Source organism: Poecile atricapillus, chromosome Z, assembly GCF_030490865.1.
Source record: "Poecile atricapillus isolate bPoeAtr1 chromosome Z, bPoeAtr1.hap1, whole genome shotgun sequence".
In the NCBI taxonomy this organism is placed as follows: Eukaryota; Metazoa; Chordata; class Aves; order Passeriformes; family Paridae; genus Poecile; species Poecile atricapillus.
The window spans coordinates 13751978-13772967 of record NC_081289.1 but is presented as its reverse complement, the minus strand read 5'-3'; the positions used below and the strand labels follow the sequence as shown (position 1 = coordinate 13772967).

The following is a 20990-nucleotide window of genomic DNA, read 5'->3' as shown; positions in this document are numbered from 1 at the left end:
CTGGGCACAGTCCCAAACAGGACCATTCCCAAATAGTGGTATGGATGAGGCCATGCTGCTGGCTGCAGCTAGGGCTTGACATATAAAACACTTTTCCACTCCCATCACACATACCAGTTACACACAAAATGGCTTTAAAGGTACTGGTCAATCAGTCTAACAACTTGATACCTTGCTAGGTACCTTGCTAGGATGTCTGAGCTCTTCCTCAAACAGGCTGGGCAACTGTCCATACAGACAAATTGGATTCATATTTCAACACCAATCTCTGGTTTATGTTTCATATGTCTGAAACAAGAACAACCCAAATAGCTGAAAAAACTACAATGAATAATTTTATTGATACAAAACCACATGCAGAATGCTTTCCAAAGGTAATACTAAGACAGCAGGAAAAGTTACAATTTCCTATAAAGAGGGATACACAGCAATTTGTGAACTCAAAACTCAACTCTCCTATTTTCTAAAGAAACAGCTGCTATCTAGCTTTACCAGCTTGTGGAATTTAAAAATTACTACTCTGTACATTTTTGTCAGCTTATAAATTCAGTCAAGTATTGTATGATTGCAGAGACATCTAAACAAACACGGAAATACAGATGAAATTTCAATAAATCATCTAAACCATCTAAGTCATCTATGTACTGCTGCAGTATGAACTACACCTCTATTCCTTCAAGAAAAGGCATTACCTTCCATTAAAACTTCTGCAATAACACAAGATTCCTGTGCAGTTTAGTCTATTCTTTACTAAGAATTTATTCCAAGAGTTTTCCCCAAGGCATAGCCTAAATATTTATGTGTGTAAAAACTAGGCCAATCCCTATTTGTTTACTTCCTTTATTCCCTATCACTCCTTGGGACAAATACTGAGAGTCCCCTCCATAGCAACCTGTCACAGCGCACAAGGGTTATGTACTTATTCCTACCATCTCCCTCTTTCCCTTTTCTTGCCTTTTTTCCTCCCTTCCTCCACCACCTCAAACTTTGCCTTATAGTATGCGTCTACAAAATCTCTTCTTTTATTAAGCGTTATGATAAAAAATAGCTTAAAGATAGCTGTATCTAAAACATGGCATGGCATTAATTTGCAATAGTTTGCCTATTTCTATAACTCAGCTCCATCAATGGGCTCTGAAAAATTAATATTCTATCATGTATACAAGAAAACACTTTGCTACAACCTGCTAGAATCTATGTTTCAGGTTTTGGAGTTTTAAGAGAGGAATAAATGAAAGTTGAATATGAACCACTTAAAAACTTCATGAAGTAATGCAGATAGCCCAGATTTTTTCTTTTGAACAATACTACTGTCCAACTATACAATGTAATATGTAAGAGTTTTCGTATACATGCAAGGCAAATGAGAGAAGAAAAAGTTTCATGGGCAGAATCTGTCACTAGAACAGCCAAAACAATTGAACCCAGAAGGAGGCAGAAGAGCTTCTGAGCACACATGCTCTTCTTCAGATCCACACCAAAAGCAACAAATCTCAAGGTAACAACAGGACAGGAACAAATACTCCCAAGTTTAACATCATGATGTTATTTATCAAACATTCTGAATTAAAACAGTGGTTAGGAGGGAAATGAGAGTGTTCTTTAAGCATCTAGGGCTATGTTAATTCATTTTTTGACAGGAACTCTTCTCAAATTGCCAGAGAATACAAGAGGAAAACAAGAGCAATTTAAACTCTTGTTTCTGTGACTGTCTCATTTGCAGAAGGGCACAGCAAATAGTCTATGCAGGAAGAACTAAAGAAAGGAAGTAGGATAAATTAATTATGGATCACATATGGAAAACAGCTTTTATCACTAACTTTCCACAGACCCAGAGTCAAGTGTTGTGGGGCAGATTCTGAGATCAGTTCTTCATTCCTAAGAGTCAAAGAGACAGCAGTGCCCTGGCAGCCAGGAGGGCCAAGCATGTCCTGAGGGCATCAGGCACAGGATCGCCAGCCAGGCAAGGGAGGGGATTGTCCTGCTCTGCACTGCACTGGTACAGCCTCACCTCGAGTGCTGAGGGCAGTTTTGGGTGCCTCAATAAAGATCTAAAGCCATTACAGAATGTCCAAAGGAGGGCTATGAAGATGCTGAAGGGTCTGAAGGAGAAAGCCATGGAATGGATGAGGTCACTTGACTTTTTTATCCTGAAGGAGACAGAGGGAAGACTTCACAGCATTCCACAGCTTCCTAACAAGGGGAAGGGGATGGGCAGCCACTGATCTCTTCATTCAGGTGACCAGTGACAGGACCCAAAGGAACAGCATGAAGCTGTGTCAGGGAGGTTTAGGTTGGACATTAGGAAAACTTTCTTCACCCAGAGGGTGGTTGGGCATTGGAACAGGTTCCCCAGGGAAACGGTCATAGCACCAAGTGTGATGGAGTTCAAAAAGCATTTGGACAATCTCTTGGGCACATGGTGCAACTCTTGGGGTGTCCTCTACTGGGACAGGAGTTGTACTTTCCTGCCAGCTCAGGATATTGGATGATACATGTGCTTTAAGCAGGACCAGGACCAGACTAAAGCACAGCATTCCCCCTGACCAGTGGCTCTAAGGTAGCTACAGCTCACTGCACCACACCCTTATTCTTACTCAGCAAAGGATTTGAGAGCTACAGTGATGGTAATTGTAGGAAGGACCCTGACAAGGCACAATATGCCTTCTTTAGTGCACTCTGCTCATGCAATGTAGATACACTCTCAAATTCTGATAGCACTTTTTCTTCTGGTTTTCCTCACCACTACAATGGCAGCCTCAGTGCTTGAGTTTTAGTATTAGATAGCACTGTATGTCATCTATGTCCTTGCTTATTTCAGAAATGATACACATTGAACATTTCAAATTTTAGATTAACTACATGTGTGTAATGAACAAAGGTGAATCCAATGTCACTTGAATTCAGTTTGGGGTTTATTCATCACTCAGAAGAAGCAGAACCATTAATTCTTCCTGAAAAACTGGAATTACTAGTTCATCAATAAAATCCTTCATTCTTCTTTCTTCTGTCACTCAATGTGATTCTACAACAACCCTGCATCCTACCTGAGCATTTCAAAGGGGACTTTACAGCTACTTAATTCCACAACATTATTTTTGGTACAACCTCAGCTTCTGCTTTACTCTATAAAAGGGAATAGCACTTCATTTCAGTATGCTGCCTTTCTCTGACAATTTTTAATATGCCACAGGAAAGTGGGTGCCAATCTTTTTAAGAAAAACTCAATATAGTTGAGTTGATTGAAAAATCAAAAGTGAAATATTGTTCCTAGGGACATTTTCTATTCTCGGTTAGCAATGTCGATTTGCTCTTCCTAAATACTAGTTTATATAAAACCATTTAATTTGATATCACCTATGCTCTTCCATAATTTCAGAAAGCAATTAGCCATTCCTTCACTAACAGGACCCCTGTAGTCTAAATGCAGTAAAATTCACCCTGATTCTTAAGTACTTTGCCATGCTTCCTGCAGGAATTATTAAATTGAAAAGAAGCAGTGATATATATATAAATGCTACTCTGGGCATGACTAATCCAGTCCACACAATGGTTCAAAGATACTGCAGACCAAAACTCTTATTTTGTTACTTTCTTCCTAATGGCACCTTACACAAAGTAGAAGAAGAAACTGTTCTGACAAACTTGCTCCCAGATTTTCCCCTGTATGAGGCTGCACAGAATCTCTAGCATCCTATCTGAAGGACAAAGGGGTGCCGTTCATGCTCCCCTTTTTTTCCACACCCACATCTCTTGATTGCCTCAACAGTTGTTTTCCTTTCTCTTCATCTTAGTGCCAGCAGATTTGAAAAGAAAAATTAAGGATTAACTACTTGCAGCTGTCTCATTGTTCATTCTAGTTCTATAAAGTATTTTTAATCTCCTCTTCTTACTAAACTCCTCTTTTTAAGAGTGTAATATCTATTATTCTTTGTGCATAGCCTAGAACAATGGAATGCATTATTAACTAACCCGTGAGTAGCTGTCACCAGCACCAAAAGTGTATTTTATGTATAGAGCCCACATTGCAAATATACACATACATATGAATAAACACACATCAGAGATACCTAATTAGGTAGCTCAATAAATTTTAAGAACTGGAATTCTAGAACAACTAATTTATCCTAGCTTACTTCTGCTTTTTTCCTTACATACCAATGACAGTTCATTAATACATTCTCAGCATGTTAACAGGAACAGCTGTTAAATAATAAATGCTGTACTGTATTATTTTCAGTAGGTGCTTCGGCAATTAAACTCCAGGTGCCTAATTTCTAGCTCAGTTAGGAAAAATAACTATATCTTATGCAACCAAGTAAAATACTAGGCATTACCCAAGAAGTAACAGAAACATCAAAATACCCATTGTAGAGAATTATTGTTCTCTGTGAAGAAATGCTGGAAACTCAATGCAAATCAACGCACCAGAACCTCATGTATTTCTGTTTTATTTAAATCTATCCACCCTCAGGCAGCACAACTCCTAGGTCTGTGCAAGTAAAGTAGAGAGAACCTATGGGCAGAGGCATGACAAAATGGGGCCCTGAAGTCACACACTCCCAGAATCAACCTGCAGTATCATTAACACATGCAACATGAAACCACATTCTACAGCTAACTCTCCGAATATTCACCACGAGCTTGGAGATATATTCACCAGAAGAAAATCTTCAAAAGCACTCAAGAATCAACAATATTGCACATTTCAAATTTTAAAATAACTCTTAGCCAAACAGCCTAAAATTAAGAGAAACTCATATTCAAGGAAAAAAACCCCTACATTTCATTTGGTCTGCCTACATAATACATATGGCATTTCCTAAACATGAGAATCAGCTTTGACTACAGAAGGCTGTTAAGCTACCAAGCATAAAAAAAACCAAGCCCAGCAGCTACTATCTAGCTTTTCCCTTTGCAAGGTATCTTGATGGCCTTAATCTACACAGACAACTGTTCAATTAAAAGAAATGTATTTAAAAATATGATTAAGACTGCAAACATCCTTGTGAAATGTTTATATTATCAGCATAGTCTGATTTATATTTTTAATTTTATATTTTATGAAGTTTCTTAAATGTACTGTACTTCTCTGACATTTATCATTTAAGAAAAGAAAGAACTATCACCTTTCACTGGCTTCCTTCTTTGAAAAATAGTTATTTTAACTATTAAAGCTATCACTAACTTAATAAAATAGTACACATAGTGGACTGCAGCATTACTTTGTTCGAGCTTGAAATGTATTCACATGATTTACATCTGATTTACTACGCCACCTGACTCATTATTCTGAATAAGATAACTATTCTATCTCTCCACAACAAGACCAAAATACATGAAATATTAATTCCCTACAGAAATTATTTCCCTGATAATTGCACAAAACTTTCAGATTTATGTTTTTATTTTCCTTTTACAAATAAATGTTAATTTAATATTAAAGAAACATTAAGAATAACTGATTGGGGGCTTTTTGTGTGCAAGTATTAGCTTTTCAAATAATCAAAATCTCTGAATGCAAAAGCTTATCACACATCTGTTAGAAGGACTGCATTCATTAATGTCAGCTATCAGTCAGTCACAGCAGAACTCTCCTTAAAACATGAAATCTGATTTGTATAGAGTCCTGCTCACTGTTACTGAGCACTACTAAACAAATCATTCCTTTCATTTCAAACTACAGTACCTCATGAAGTATTATCCTTAATTAAAACATGAGAATATTTGGAACTAATTACATTTTCTTCCTTTGTGATACACATGTGAAGGTGGTCAGTCATTGGCACAGGTTGCCCAGACCAGCTCTGGATGCCCCTGGATCCCTGGAAGTGTCCAAGGCCAGGCTGGGCAGGGCTCTGAGCAATCTGGGATAGCAGAAGGTGTCCCTGCCCATGGCAGGGGGTTGAAGCTGGGTGATCTTTAAGGTTCCTTCCAACCCAAACCATTCTATGATTCTATGATATGCTATGCACCAATCCTGCAAACCCTTTTTCTCTACAGCTCCTCAGTAAACCTGAGGATTTTCACTCATATTTTTACATTGACAAGGGACTACCTGACTGAGGTTGTAACTAGCAAAACTAGAAGTCTGGATAGACTTACTGCATTATGAAATATGTTTATTAAAAATGACCTGAAGTTGAAAACAAACAGCATTTTATACTTAGATGTTAAACATACTGAAATTACTATGAATAGTTCACATCTCCTGCTCTCCTGACTCTTTATGAGTCAGCCATGAGTCTCATTACATTTCATGGTGACTTTTATACCACATTTTCAGATTCGTAGTACTTCAAACAAATAAGATCCAGATTCTGGGCCCCACAATTCAGAAGAAAAAAGCCATGAAAAATTAAGTCTAAAGGACATGACACAGCAGAACAAAAAGGAAAGGCCAAGAATATTAACTTTTAATGATACGTAATTTGGAGGGATCTGTTACATGTAATGGAAATAAGGTAGAGTCCCCTGAGCCAGCAAGAACCAAGTTAACTTGAAGAATACACAAAGCAGCACTGGGTGAGGAAGGTGCTCACCCAACACCACACACCACCACCACGGCAATGGTGCTTCCAGAGCTGATCTGCCAGCTCTGCGCAGCACAACACTCCACGCACACAAACCAGCCAGGGTTTGGACAGTGAGATTTCCAGTACAGCTGTACATTTCCTCATGCATAGCTGATCATGAAATTGCAGCTTTAGGTTGTCTGTGAAGTAAGCAAGGTATAACCCTGCTTACATTCAGTTTACATTCAGTTCTTGCTTTCAACTTTCATATCTGCTAGAACTGAAATAATTTTCGTTAAAGGTGGGGGGAAGCTTAGGTTTTTAATAAATTCCACAGCAACAAGAAGGTTTCGTGCAAGTTCCATGACCTGAAACCTTGGCTACATTTTTCAGTAAAGCAGGTAACAAATTAGAGGTTAGCCCAAGTCCAACATCTTTACAGAACATTGACTAATGTCATATTACGTTCTACATGACAGTCACTGCCAGCATAGTCTTTCAACTATTATGTAGACAACTGGAACTTCATTCCTCTTACCTGATGCACGTCTGGTGAATCTGTTTACAGCTGGAGCTGAAAGAAAAAAAAAAAAATTTTGATTATTTTTGTAGTAGTCTAACTTGCTTTAAACATAACAATGTTATACTTCATTCCAAGTGTGACAACTGCAAACACCAGATTATCATTATTTTTGTATCTTTACAGGAACCAATTCGTATACACTTTAACTTTTAAGTAGCTTTGCAAGAGATGGTACATAGTAACTAAAAAGCTTTCCAGACCACTTTCAGCTTTCTAAGAGTTCCTGTTACTTACTGCTGCTCATGAGTGAATGTGAGACATTTAGAGCTGCATCTCCATTATTTATTAAGTGCACAGAAATTGGCATCTTGCAAACAATAATGCAAACAGGGATTTAAAAAGTATGTAAAAAAATTTACTTCCTCTTTACAAAATATACCTATTGAAAATCTGGCACTAAAGGTACTCGTATAGAGAAAAAGACTAATTTGTAAGCCCATTAAAAGATAAACTTTTGCTTTGGCTAACCTTTAAAACTCCTTAGGAAAGTCAATAACAATGCCAACCCCCACTAAAGCCCCAGTGCAAATGTTTTATAGTGCCATCCTGGCACATCTCCAACTGCATGCTGCAAACATTTGTAATCAGACTCCTGTCTTGTTTCCAGCTGGGAGAAACTGCGAAATACAATTTAAAACACATAGCTTTGCCTCTCTTTCATTTCATTTCTAGGTTTACCAGCTTCTTCAAGAGTTACTAGACATAAATAGGTAAATAGTTTCATGTTTTGCCTTCCAAATACAAACTCCAGCCTTCTAATTAGTAAAAACCACTGGTCTTGAACTCTACTTTCATGTGCTGTATTAACTGCTGGAATAAACAGCAAGAAGAAAATCTGAATGACCTAATTTCAAATGTGGGCAGCAGCCACATTAAAAATGTATGCCCTTACAGTGCTTATTAATATTCAACCTTTTAAAACTGCTCATGTTTACACAGAACTGAAAAATTTAAAATATTAACCTTTTTCATTTTATCCCACTGAATTTTATAAGGGAGTTATGCATCATGTCTTGAACACCTAAGCCAAGAGAAAAAAATTGCTCAGAAAACAGAAGAGACAGTAACAACAGCCTGAGATGCAAACTGACTTCTTATTCCTTTGGGGACAAAAAAACAGAGCAAAGCTACAATTTCTGAGCCACACTCACAGATGGTTTGTACAAGCACATACAGGAGTGACAGGTCCAAGTGGCAAAAAAATACACTGGGAAACCTGACTACAGAGGTTTGGAGTGCTAGCCATGAGGAAGGAAACCTCTGGTTAATAAGCTGTTACAAACCCCAAACACATATATATAGATGAGCACAGGAGTAACATCACCAGCAAAGTTATTTTGAAACAAGAATTCTACTTCCCCTGAATATTTTTTCTTCAAATATAAAGACAAAAAATGTAGACACATTTTTATCAAAACAGACAGCACATTTTATGCAACTGCTGTTTTGTCATATGGGGGCTGTTTGATTCTTCAAAACTGTTTATTTTGTCACTACTGTTATGGGCCAAATTAATTTCAGGACATCATGACTGTCACCATCAGATGGCTGAGTTGTTTCCTCAAGCAAGTAAATTTGCAGCAGGTCTCAGCAGATGTGTTCATATTTAAAAAAAAAAAAAAATTGGAATCTGACATATTTCTAACAAGAAAGCATAAAATAATGTTTTCCTCCCATTCAGAAGCTTTCCCCAAACTCAGGGACGGCTTTAGCTGTCATTTTATATATTATCTGCAGAGATGAAGATTTAACTCCTCTAGACAGCTACCTCAGCATATTCAAAAAAAAAAAAAAAAAAAGAATGTAGCACAAAACTAACAATTTGAAACGAGTTACTGGGATTGTCAAAGAAAAAAGTTCTTTTTCAGCTACATAATTCTAAATTCACTCTTTTATTAGGCTACAAGAAGCTTAGTTTATTGTGCAACAGATTTTATAAATTATTTACTGTTAGAAAAAAAAAAAAATACCAAGAATGTCAGAACTTTGATCAGCAATTATTTTTGAGCTTATGTGAATAATCAGTGTTTCAGCAGCAACCAGACAAAGCCTTTCAGCCCAGACTGGGATTTCATGGAGGTCATCCAAATGTGTTACTGGGAGATTTAAAAGCAGAACCCACAGTTATTTGTTATGGAGCAAGTTGAACTACTCTCTATTTTTCTGGTAGCAAATCACAACATACTTCTGTTGTCCAGAAAGGTGGAAGATTAGCATACAAGAAGGCCTCAGAAAATAATCAGCCCTACAGGAATGTAGTTGTTTAGGTGTTTTCAGTACAAAGTAGATGAGTGGTCAACCAGGTCATTACAATGTCTGGCAGGATAAGCATAGTAAGGTGGGGAAAAGAAAGTCCAAGATGTATTTGCTTAAGGAATAAAACAAATACTAAATTATCTTTCAAACATGTCAGAAGCAGAACAAATGGACACATTAATGGCAAAAATATTCAGTGAGGGATATCAAATGTTCCTCCTGGATCCATACAGCATCAGGAACAGCAGAGATTCCCAGGGAAGAAACACTACTTATTGTGCCTATGATTACCACCTTCCCTGGGTATTTATTTTTAGCCACCATCCCTACTGAGATCTGAGTTAGGCTGACTCTCAGGTTTGGACTGAGATGACTGTCCTGATTCACACAGCTCAAGTGGAAGTGGTACCCAGAGAGACAGGGATGTCGAGAGACAGTCTTGGCATCCAGGTTGAATTGTGAGGGCAGCTTTGAAATCCCACTCATAGGACACAGGAATATTGTACTTAAATCCACAGGTTCAAGCCACAAGCTACACACATGAAGAAGTGGTGCTTTGTGATTCCCACCCCACTGCTGCTTCAGCTGCTTCCCAACACTCTGCTCCCCTCTCTCCTCTCAGCCATGTCCACAGGCAGGTTCTCAGGACTCCCAGTGCCTGTCTGCAGGCACAGCAGAGAGCAGCTGGCTTTGTGCTCTGCAGGCTGCCCAGGGACTGCTCCCTACAATGTGAAACCCAGGCAGCCCTGTTGGAGGGTTACCCCATCCCTAGTAACATGCCAGATGCAACACTGCTGACTCACACCAGTTCACAGCCCCAGTTTCCCACCAGGGGTAAGCGTGGGAAGGGAATGGGCACAAGACAATACATATGTGGCTATTGAAGTTAACTCTACAGCAAAAATATACTTAATCTTACAGGTTATAGTGACATTGTGCTGTCACTGCTTGCTCAAAATGATTCAATTCAAACAACTTGCTAGGAAAAAACCACAGTAACCTACAGTGCCACATGCATCCCCACTAACATGTGCAAAATGTAGAAGGAACAAAACTCATGGATTGCAAAATCTCACCATTGCAAAAGTCAGGGATTTTTCCCAATAAAAGGCATAAACAGACATACAGATAAATTCAGAACATGTCTGGTGACATTCAATATTTTTTTTCAGTATCAGAAAGAGTGCTGTATCACAACAAATAATGTACAGCTGTGCACAGAGAATCTTGTTTACAAGCTTGGTATCACTCCAATATTGAATGTGACTCTTCATGCTCCACTTTGTTTCAACCAAAATCTATTACAAACTTCACAGGGGAAAATTATCAGGGGGTGGGGTGGGAGTGTGTGAGAGAAATGACAGAGGTCTGTATCCTGATGAAGTTTGGATTAAATTCCCATTTGAAAATGCACAAACTTACATGACATTCCAGTATTTGATTCTTAGCACTACATAAGAGAGAATTCCACTATCTGTCACTTGTTAGCAACTGAAATTCATGTTTGAAAACCCTTGCTCAGAGAACTGTATGGAAGTACAGCTTCTAAAATATTTTAGCAATACAGATCAAGCAAATAAATATAAATAATTGGTAAATTATCAAGAGCAGCATACCTTTGTACGTAGAGGAGGAAATGGGAGTCTGTGGGGTGGTTTGTAGAGTAGCAAGACAAAGAAGATAATGCTAATAAAAGATCCCTACCTGGGCATCCTCTAGATGGTTAACCTGTTCTGATAGCCTGAGCTCTTTCTGCCAACTCACAATTTAAATGTTTTTTAAACTGCCAGAGATTCTTGTGCGATTAATGTCACCTGAAATAAGAAGCTAAACACATCACAGATATTAGACATGCAGCCTTCCTACGAAGTCAGGGACTGTAAGCCTGTAAGGGATTGAAGAAGAAGCTCTGTGTATCAGGGGCTGTTAGGGACATGTCTGAGCACTCTCTGACAACCAGACCGCAAACTGGTGCTTCCTGCAGGTCTGCAAAGCACAGCAGACACATCTCCAGGAGTGCTGCAGAGCGCATAGAACCTCACGTGTGCCCAAGCCAGGGTGAGCTCACCCCACTCCCTGCAGCTGCCCCAGGGCACAGAGTCCTGCAGGAGACTGCTCACTCTCCTGCCACACTTACAGCACCCCAAGGTAATGCTCTTTTACAGAAAAAACACACAAAGCCAAAATGCCTGCTCAAAGTGACAAGGACTGGCAGGGGATTAATGATTACTCTTCAGTGTTAGTAAAAATTAGAACACTTTCCACAAGCCTCGCTTTCAATTAGCCACTGCAATTTTTTCATATGGCAAAGGACTAAACCCCCTTTAAAAAAAGAAAAACAAACAAATAAATAAATAAACCCTCAAAAATTAAACCAAGCTATTACATGTTTAAAACCTTAAAATTTGGCAGCCCTTAGCCCCAAACCCTATCCTTATTTGCAAAACAGGAATACTGTGAATGTAGCTTAATGGCTAGACAAACATCCACACCATGGTGTATCCTCCTGTGGAAAGTGCAAATGCCCCAGGTGAAGTTAGGAAACTAATGTCATATCCAAATCATGCACTTTTTCTATCCTATTGAAGGCAAAACTGTGTGAAAACTCTCAAGGACCTCACTGAGGTCAGTGGATCAAACCTAGTCCAAATGAACAATAGACTGATAACCTGCTCTCAACACACTGTCTGATTTTATTCCATTTAACTCTAGTGTTCTCAGTAGAGTTATTCCTGATTTACCTATGGTCTTTTCATTATATACCTCAAAATCCCAGGCTAAATTTTAACTGATGACGATCATGGGCATTATATGTTCCACCTCTTCAGTTCCAAGCTTACCTATTTCTCAAAGGTCTCAATTTTCAGAAAATTTTAAATTACGCTTATTGCAATCACATTCCTATATTATGCTAATTAATATTCATTTGTCTTCTTTCACAAATAATTATTAATTAGAATAACCTAATCAGAACAAGAGCAAAATCAAATCTAAATGAATGCTTCTCTAAAACACACACTTTAGTCAGATTCATGTTTTTATGTCCCAGATGGAGGAAATACAGTTAACTCCCCATTATCCAGGACAATGATAGGCTGGGACACCACAGATAATAACAGTAATTTGGAGCCCCTCTAATTTCCCTCCATCACAGGAAAACTCACGTTAGGTTAGGAGTAATCCAGATAGAATGATTGTTTCAGAGGCTGAGAACAACACAAGACAATACAGTTATGTTAATGTACCTTCACACTGATAAAACCTCACAAAATCTCAAGGAAAGCATGACAAATTCACTGACAGTTTGAAGAAACGACTCTGACAAAGGAGGGAGTTGCCAGGTCTATGGAGAATGGTTCTTGTCTTTTCTCTGTGAAAGGCTACGAAAACTGTGAGGAATGAGAAGGGATGAGCACAGCAAATACACAGCTATTATTTGGAAGCCAAACAAACAGTCCTGGCATGGCTTTCTAAACATTTGTATTTCTGAAAATTTAACAGCAATGGTAATATTTTAATAATGAAATACATTAAGTATGTTTTATTATTTCCCTCACCAAGTAAGTCAGTCTCAGAATGATTTTCTTTTATTATTATTAAAAACAAAGTTGAAGAACAGCAGCATATAGGTTTGGCCTTTACACAAAGAGAAAAGGTAAATCATAGCCACAGGTGCTTCCTGTATGTACCAGCCAAAGAACCTGACAGGTTGGACAGCAACACTGCCACCAAATTTCCCAGTAAACAAATCTTAACATCTCAAGAATATCTGAAGCCCACTCCAAAACTCTGATTAGCCTCGGTGAAGAGTACCCACAGTTTCTGAAAGGGTAGGATCTGCACACACAGGGACCTGGCTCCATCCAAAGAAAGGTGTATTGCTGGAAGGCATTGCAAGCACACACTTTCAGGAGAGGGCTCCCTAAGGAGTTGAGACTGCTCCATAGCTGTGGAGACAGAGTGCACATGGACACATGTGTTCACATACACAGCAGAATGCAGGCAGTGAGGCATGAAGGCAACACAGGCCTTCAGTGAATCCTGTAGACTGACTGAGAAGCAAAAGATGGGGGAGAAACAACACTCTAGTGGTAGCATTTATCTGCTACTGGGAGAAGAAGAGAGAGAATAATTTTGCTGTTGCAAGAAAAGTAGATGTTGGCAAGAAAACATGGCTTCATCATAAAATTTATTTATTCTTTAATTGAAAATGACATCTACAGGTCATTTCATCAGGTACCATTAATTTGTACACATTCAGATTCCTCAAAATATTTTGAACCTGACCTCCTACAACACATGATTCTTCATTCTCCCAGTCCCTTCTGGGACTTTAAGTCTTCTGCAACTTTGGTGCTGTGGCTGGAGCATTTGCTAGCAAAGACTGAAGAAAAAAAGTCATTGTGTACCTTGTCCTTCTTCACATACAGATATCAGATCTCCCATTTCCTTCTGGAGAAGGCTCACATTTTCCCTGGTCTTTCTTTTATCACAAACATACCTATAGAAACTTTTCCTTGTTGCCCTTGACATCCCTGGCCAGACTTAATTCTTTCAGGGCTTTAGCTTTCCTAACCTGACCCCTGGTGCTCAGACAACCTCCCTGTGTTCCTCTCAGGCTACCTGTCCTTGCTTCCACCTGCTGCAGGCTTCTTTTTTGTGTCTGAGTTTGTCCAGGAGCTCTTTGTTCATCCATAGAGGTCCCCTAGCCACCTGATTTCCTCTTTGCTAAGATGCATCACTTCTGAGCTTGGAAGAGGTAATTCTTGAATATTACCCACCTTTCTCAGGCTTCTCTTTCCTCCAGGACTTTCTCCCATGGCACTCTATCAAGCAGATCCCTGAATAAGCCAAAATCTGCCCTGCTGAAGTCCAGGGTATGGAGCTTGCTGTGCACCCTAATCACCACCCTGGGCATCTCAAACTCCACCACTTCATGGTCACTGCAGCCCAGGCTGCCCTGGGGATTCGCATTCCCCACCAGATCCTACCTGTTGGTGAGACCAAGGTCCAGCATAGAACCTCTCCTGGTTGGCTCCCCTATCTCTTGGAGGAGTTACCATCAATGCATTCCAGGAATCTCCTGGATTGCTTATGCTCTGTTGTGTTGTCCTTCCAACAGGTACAGGGGTGGATGTAGTCCCCCATGAACACCAGGACATCTGAATGTGAGACCAACCATAGAGGACCTCATGTGCTTCCTGGCCTGGCAGCTGTAGCAGACCCCCACTAGTGTCCCCTGTCCCTGCCCTCCCTTTAATCCTGACCCACGGGCTCTGGGTTGGCTCCTCTCTCCCCCCAGACTTTGCTCCACGCACTCCAGCTGGTCACTGGCATAGAGTGTAACACCCTGTCCTCATCTCTCCTGCCTGTCCTTCCATTCCAACACTCCTGTCACAGCAGCCATCCCAGGACACAAGATCACAGCTCTGCAGGTGTGTGCACGTCTCTGCCTCCTCCTGTTTGTGCCCCTGCTGTGTGCACTTGCACAGGGGCAGCGAAGTCGGGTCCCCAGCGAAACCAACTCTCTGGCTGATTACTCTGCAAGTTGTTTATTTAACCTGTCACAACACAGACCATTGAGAGTGATGTAAATAAGTCTCTCCAACTTATATCAGTTAAAGAGATTTCAGCTCTTATGAATAATTGATGCTGTATGTAATTACAAATGCTGAAAATAAAAAAAAAATAAAAAAATTAAATGCCTGGCTGATGTTAGACCAATGACCCAACACAGTGAAACGGGCTATCACAGCTCATTATTTGGAATCAAACATTGATCTTTTCCCACCCAAGCAGCTTGATGGTGGCAACAGATTAGTGTCCCATGTTAAAGCAACAAAGTGAAGCTGTTGATGAGTTTTTCTATCTTAAATACGCATCCTGTTACTTAGCATTTTTGCCCTTAGAAATTCATCCTTGTTATTGCTTGTGATCAGTACACTTGGTCATCATCTGATTAAAAGTAATTAGCAATCTAGACAAGAGGAAAAATACATATATAATTTACTGCAAAATTTATAATTTTCTGTAATACCACAGGGTAAAAAAGTTGTGTTAGAATTTGTCTACATACAAGCTGAAAATGTGTATATGTGTGGAAATCTTGGTTTGGAGCACTTGCTGCCCTCAACCCCAGATTACTCAGGATATATGATGAAAAGCAGTAGTGTGTATGAAAGATGAATTCTACCCTCCAGAGACAACATCTTTTGAAAGCAAAATGGAGGCTAAAAATACAATGTAATAAATGTATGAGGGAGGTCAGCCTTCCTAGACCATGCCCTGTGCTACAAAGACACAATCCCACAGGGCCAAGACCCAAGACCTGCAGTCCTGCTTCAGCTGGTTACCATCTAAGGCTTCTGTTTTGTACAATTTACTGAACTGCCTATTTCTGCCCCAGCAGAGTGGGTTGGGGTTTGTGGGTTGGGTTTTTTTTGTTTGTTAGGTTGGATTCTTCTTAACATGATCACTACACCCAATATCACTTGCAGTAACATCCTCCTTTGCTAATTTATTTCCATCTTCAAGGGCTATTCTGCTATAGCCAGAGCATAGCTTACAATTGCTACCAAACAATCTGACACAAAATATCAGTAATGCTTACCTTCTCCCCATCTCTAAATGGCTTCTTTTCACTTGAAATTTCACAAGCTATTTTAAGAATATTGTGGTTATTTGCTTTCTAACACTGCTGCATACGCATTTAGATCCATTTCATGTTCTTTTCTGCTTCCTAATTTTGCTGCCTGAAGCATATATACTAATGTGTGCACGTTCCCTATCAGAACACAAGAAAAACTGGTCATTCTGCCAAAGCTCTACCAGCAATGCTCAGATCAGCTGGGATCCTGTAAAGGATCAAACTGACATAACTGCTTCGGGTTCACCAGCTCATAAAATAAAAAAACTGTATCTGTCCTTGAAACAATATTTCCATCAAACTGAAAACTAGAGCACTGAAGATTTTATATGAATGACGTTTTCTCCTAATTTCCTTCCCTTAGACATTATATAACAGTGCTTTGGGTCTTTGGGGGTGGGGAGAGTGTGGTTTGTTTGATTGGTTTATTTTTCTCAAAACTTTGGCCTATGTCTTTTGTCTCTTGACAGTACCTGCAAGATATATTTATTACAAAGGAATAACATTGCAATCTCACTGATGGAAGTGGGCTGGAGAAGATGTCAGTATTATTCTCTGAAGGAGTGCACCTTTGTGTAGAGTTTATAATTATCTCATCTATTTTATATCATTTGACAATGGTGAACATAACTGCTTTCTCCCATACACATTCATACTATCCATCTCTAATCTAAAGCCTCAAAGCATTTGAGACTCAGGGTTTCCTACTATTTTTCATGTTTTCGTCGCTTTGCTATTAGGTTATTACAACAAATCCTACATGGGCAAACACCATTAAAACTTTCCAAAGCTAAGATTTTAAACAAAGACTCTGCTTGGCTCCTAGGACTGCCTTGGCAGAAATGTGTGGTACAAAATACCTTGATGAAAAAGTATATAAATATGTATAATCTGCAATCTGCATTGCCTGCTTATTCACTTCCTGGTGAAATCTAAGATTTTGGACTTGATGCATATTTTAAAGTTTGCATATTTTAAGAACATTACGTTGTTAAAGGGAGTTTCTCTTGCATTCATGTTAATTCATTCTCAGCTATTCAGATCTAAAATAGACAATTTTGTTAGCTTTCAGATAATGAAGCAAAGCACATTTTCCACACTTGGTTTTAGAGACAGGCTGAGAGAAGCACCTCATCAGCAAACACAGTGACTGTAAAGAAAAAAATTTTTAAAAGCCCAAACCCCAAGTGTTACTGCTTGAATATAATAAGAATGGCTGTTTCAGAAAAAAAAAAAAAAGAACAACAACCAAAAAAAAAAAAAAAAAAACCTGAAAAAAATCTGGAAAAAACCCCAACCAAACAAAATAATACAAGCATCTAACTAGAAAAAAGAGAATTTTTTTTCTCATGGCCAAAAAGAGAAGCTGTTAAGAAATATTCTCTCCTCACTACTACCACATAAAAGAACCTTGTGGGTGATACTGATGGCTGGACAGTGCTTCCTTGAATCCAGCATGCTGACTAACAAAACACCTAATAGTCTGCAAGCAGAGCCCACCACTCATTTCCTAGTAAGGTGTTCCACTGGTTAAACTACACATTATATAATTCCCACATTAGACAGACTGTCCAATGTCTGGCAGCAAACAAAACCAGTTAGTGAAACAACAACAAAATGAACAAGTCTCAGTATCCTCAGCCAGGAACACATCTACTGAATTCACTTGGTGGCTGACACCTTCCCCAAGCTCAGATCCCGCAGGTCTGAGTGTGGCTTCTGAGAACAGGTTTGGGATACTTCTGGGTCTTGTTTTTCTGTTTCTAGCCTGTACTCTTTGGCTACAGACCTGGGAAACACCAGCAACAAAAGCCTGGGCTACAAAAAACTAGTGTAGAGATCTGAGTTTGAGTCAAGGGTAGAAGAGAGAGGAGGGAAATTACAAAATCCAAAATATTTTGCTGTTCCCTTCCCAAATACATGCAATGCTAAATTACTGCAAGCAGCTATGGGAGATTACAGAGAAGCTGCTGGCCAAAGCACCCTTTGTGATTTGGCCTTTACAGCTCTCAGGAACAAGTGAATGAAGCACAGCTGGTGCTGGCAGCTGCACTCACTTCAACACAGGCCTTGGACACCATGGCAGCATCTGCTCTCATCTACTCTTGCACACGTGTGGGACAACGTGAGTCCAAGGAGAAGGTGAGATACAGAGTCAACTTGAATAATACAAGCATCTACCTCCCTTTCTGACAGTCAAAACCACAATCCACATCCTCAATACCACTGATAATGCCCAAATTATAGAGATCCCAGGTGTGATTCAGGTTGACCTTAATGAATGTCTGTATGAGCCATGGAAGGGCATAGAGAAATCCACCAGAGAACCCCTGGTGACAGTGATACCTAAGTGATTCCACAAATCTACACAGGCTTAATCTAGAGTTAGCTGCATGCTGACCTGTTGACATTGCTTCAACAGCAATGCAATCAGGTGCTGGTGAAGACGTGTGAGATCTCCCAGAGCAATTGAAAGACGGCAAAGAACAACAAAAATCCATCAACAATGAGCTACCGTGACTCACAACAGAACAACAGAATATTGTTCTCTCTATTGATAATGACACAAAGGAGCACCACACCATATGTCTATCATGCTGTCAACAATGAACTTGAGGATCTTACAAATGGCACCTCCAAAACTGAACATCTGGCAGTTGTTCTCCCCTGAACTGGGCAGGTAAAGAATGGTGGCAATTAGGGATAACTACTTTTCAAGTGACCAGGCAGGACTTAGACCCATTGCCTTGTGATGGCTAGCAGCTGACCAAAGGGCAAACAGAGCATGGGCCTCGTCTCCATGATCATGTCCTGATCCTGAAATTCCCCCTCAAACATCTAGCTCTCAGTTTTCAAACATGGTACCCTGCTCTTGCTCTCTCTCTCTTCTAACAAATGTAGGCATGCAGAGCATGTTAGAACTCACAACACAATGTGTTGCACAGCCCAGTTGCTGTCTTGTACTCAGTCATGATATAACTGTGCTGGCACTTATATGACCATGATCAAACACAGACCCAAGCTGCTGCATGTGACTGTCCCAGTGCCAGGAGGGAAACAGCAGCTAATACAGTGCATATATGGTGTAATGCATTCATTCAGCCTCTTTTTCCAGGCCTACACTCATATTAAACTGTTTTTCTCTTACACAGTAACAATTCTCCAGAACATTCCAGGACTACAGCACTGACTACAGAAAATTAGTGCAGATACAGTGGCCTGACTTGGTGTGGAGATTATTGTGCCCCAAAGGTATAATTTGTACATAATGATGCCAAATATTGCCATTTGAGCCCCTTTATATATATTTTCTTTATTCTCAAACTGCTTCCTACCTGTGCCTCAATTATGGAATCTTTGAGGCCAAATAACTAATTTTTTCAAGAGAATGGAGAGGTCAAAGTGATCGCACAGCTGAGCAGATCTTCTGGCCAGATTAATAGGACATATCTTTTCTGTCCTGAACAAATCGACTCATGCAAGTGAGCTGAGGAGTGCCAAAGGAAGCTGCAGACACCAATTTATTTCAGTACCTCTTGTTGTGTTAATGTTTTGCCAGAGATTACTGGCAGCACCTGAACAACATTCTCTGAGAAAAGGGGTTGTCAATGCACAGATACAAGGATCTACCTCTTATAATTTTTCTTGATTCTGCAGTAGCATTAAAAGCACTCTACAATGTAAAAACTAAATCCCATTATGTCTTTCAGCTCCATTACTTGTGGATGACATTCAGAAATGTCTAGTAATGGCAAACAGTGGATTTTTCAGCACTTCTCCATTTTGCTCAATAGTTTGGACAGCACTTGAAAAGTTGCTTCAGTTGTAAGTAAACTTCAGCATCATTTATTCTTTCCCTGGCTAGGGATGCTTGAGAATGTTGTCCTGATTTCCTTCAGTAACTATCTGTGAGATTCCTACCAGGGGCCAACTTTCCATGACTCTTGATAGAAAAACTCTCCAAAAGGCTGATTAGTCATCAGGCAATGAAATAATTCTTGGCATAAAATAATGGTCTTCCAACAGAGGACTTTTAAAAACAAAAACAAGACAAAACCAAACAAAACCTACTATGCTTCCACTTCAGATTCCATAGCAAAATTACATGTAATAATGACACCATTACCTAAAATACAGCTAAAACCAACCATAGCAAATGTCATGGGTCATGATCCAAAGACTCCTTCCCTCTAGACCCATCCAAGAAGTCCAACACACATTTTCACATTGTCTATTTACACTCAGCTACCTGGGAACATGATCCAGGATTTGGGTACTGAACAGGAATATACAGAGCTAGAATAAAGGCAGACTAGCAGATGCAGATCATCTGGAGTCTTGCTCAGACTGCTTTGGGAAATGGCAGAAAGGCTTTAATCTGTCTCTGACAAAGTGCTACTTTTCTTGACAGACTTCCCCCAACCTACAGTGCCTTTCAAGAAGTTCTATTTCTTTTACAGCAGGTAAACAGAAAATGTCCACACTGCATTAAAAAAGGAAAACAAAAAACTAAGGGATGAGCCTGCCTGACTGGGTACATGGCAGACTAGCAACCTACACCTCTGGAAAAAAAAAATGCCCTATTTTCCAGGCTATGCCATATTCCAAGGACAAGCACTAAAAATTCTTCTCTTGAAGCCAAGACAATGTGCAAACAAGCATGCTAAAAAGCAGACTGGCCCAGTGATCTGGATATTGAAGTGTCCACAAAGATAGGCTAGAGTTTCTTCTTTAATTTACTGAAAGATGAATGCTTTACATTAAACCCTCAGCATAAAAAAACCCCAATCCATTTTTGTAAATTAAATTGGAATTTTCTAACATTTCTGCCTTGCTTTCTCAAAAAAAACAAAAAAAAAACCAAAAAAAAACCAAAAAAAAACCCACAAAAACAACACAAAAAACCAGAAAAAGCCCTCATAGACTGCCTTAGGAAGTTTCTGAAATTAAAGAACATTCAATTCATATATCAGGATAAATATTGCTTTTC

At 39.5% G+C, this 20990-nt stretch overlaps 1 protein-coding gene across 1 annotated transcript in view; it reads right to left on the bottom strand.

The window, feature by feature from the left end:
* The window catches only part of LOC131573616 (cAMP-dependent protein kinase type II-beta regulatory subunit-like), a 75424-nt gene that overhangs the window by 39984 nt on the left and 14450 nt on the right, over positions 1–20990 (bottom strand). The window contains exon 2 of the mRNA XM_058827742.1: positions 7054–7089. Within this exon, the coding sequence (XP_058683725.1) occupies positions 7054–7089 (36 nt within the window). The remainder of the gene's footprint in view (positions 1–7053; positions 7090–20990) is intronic.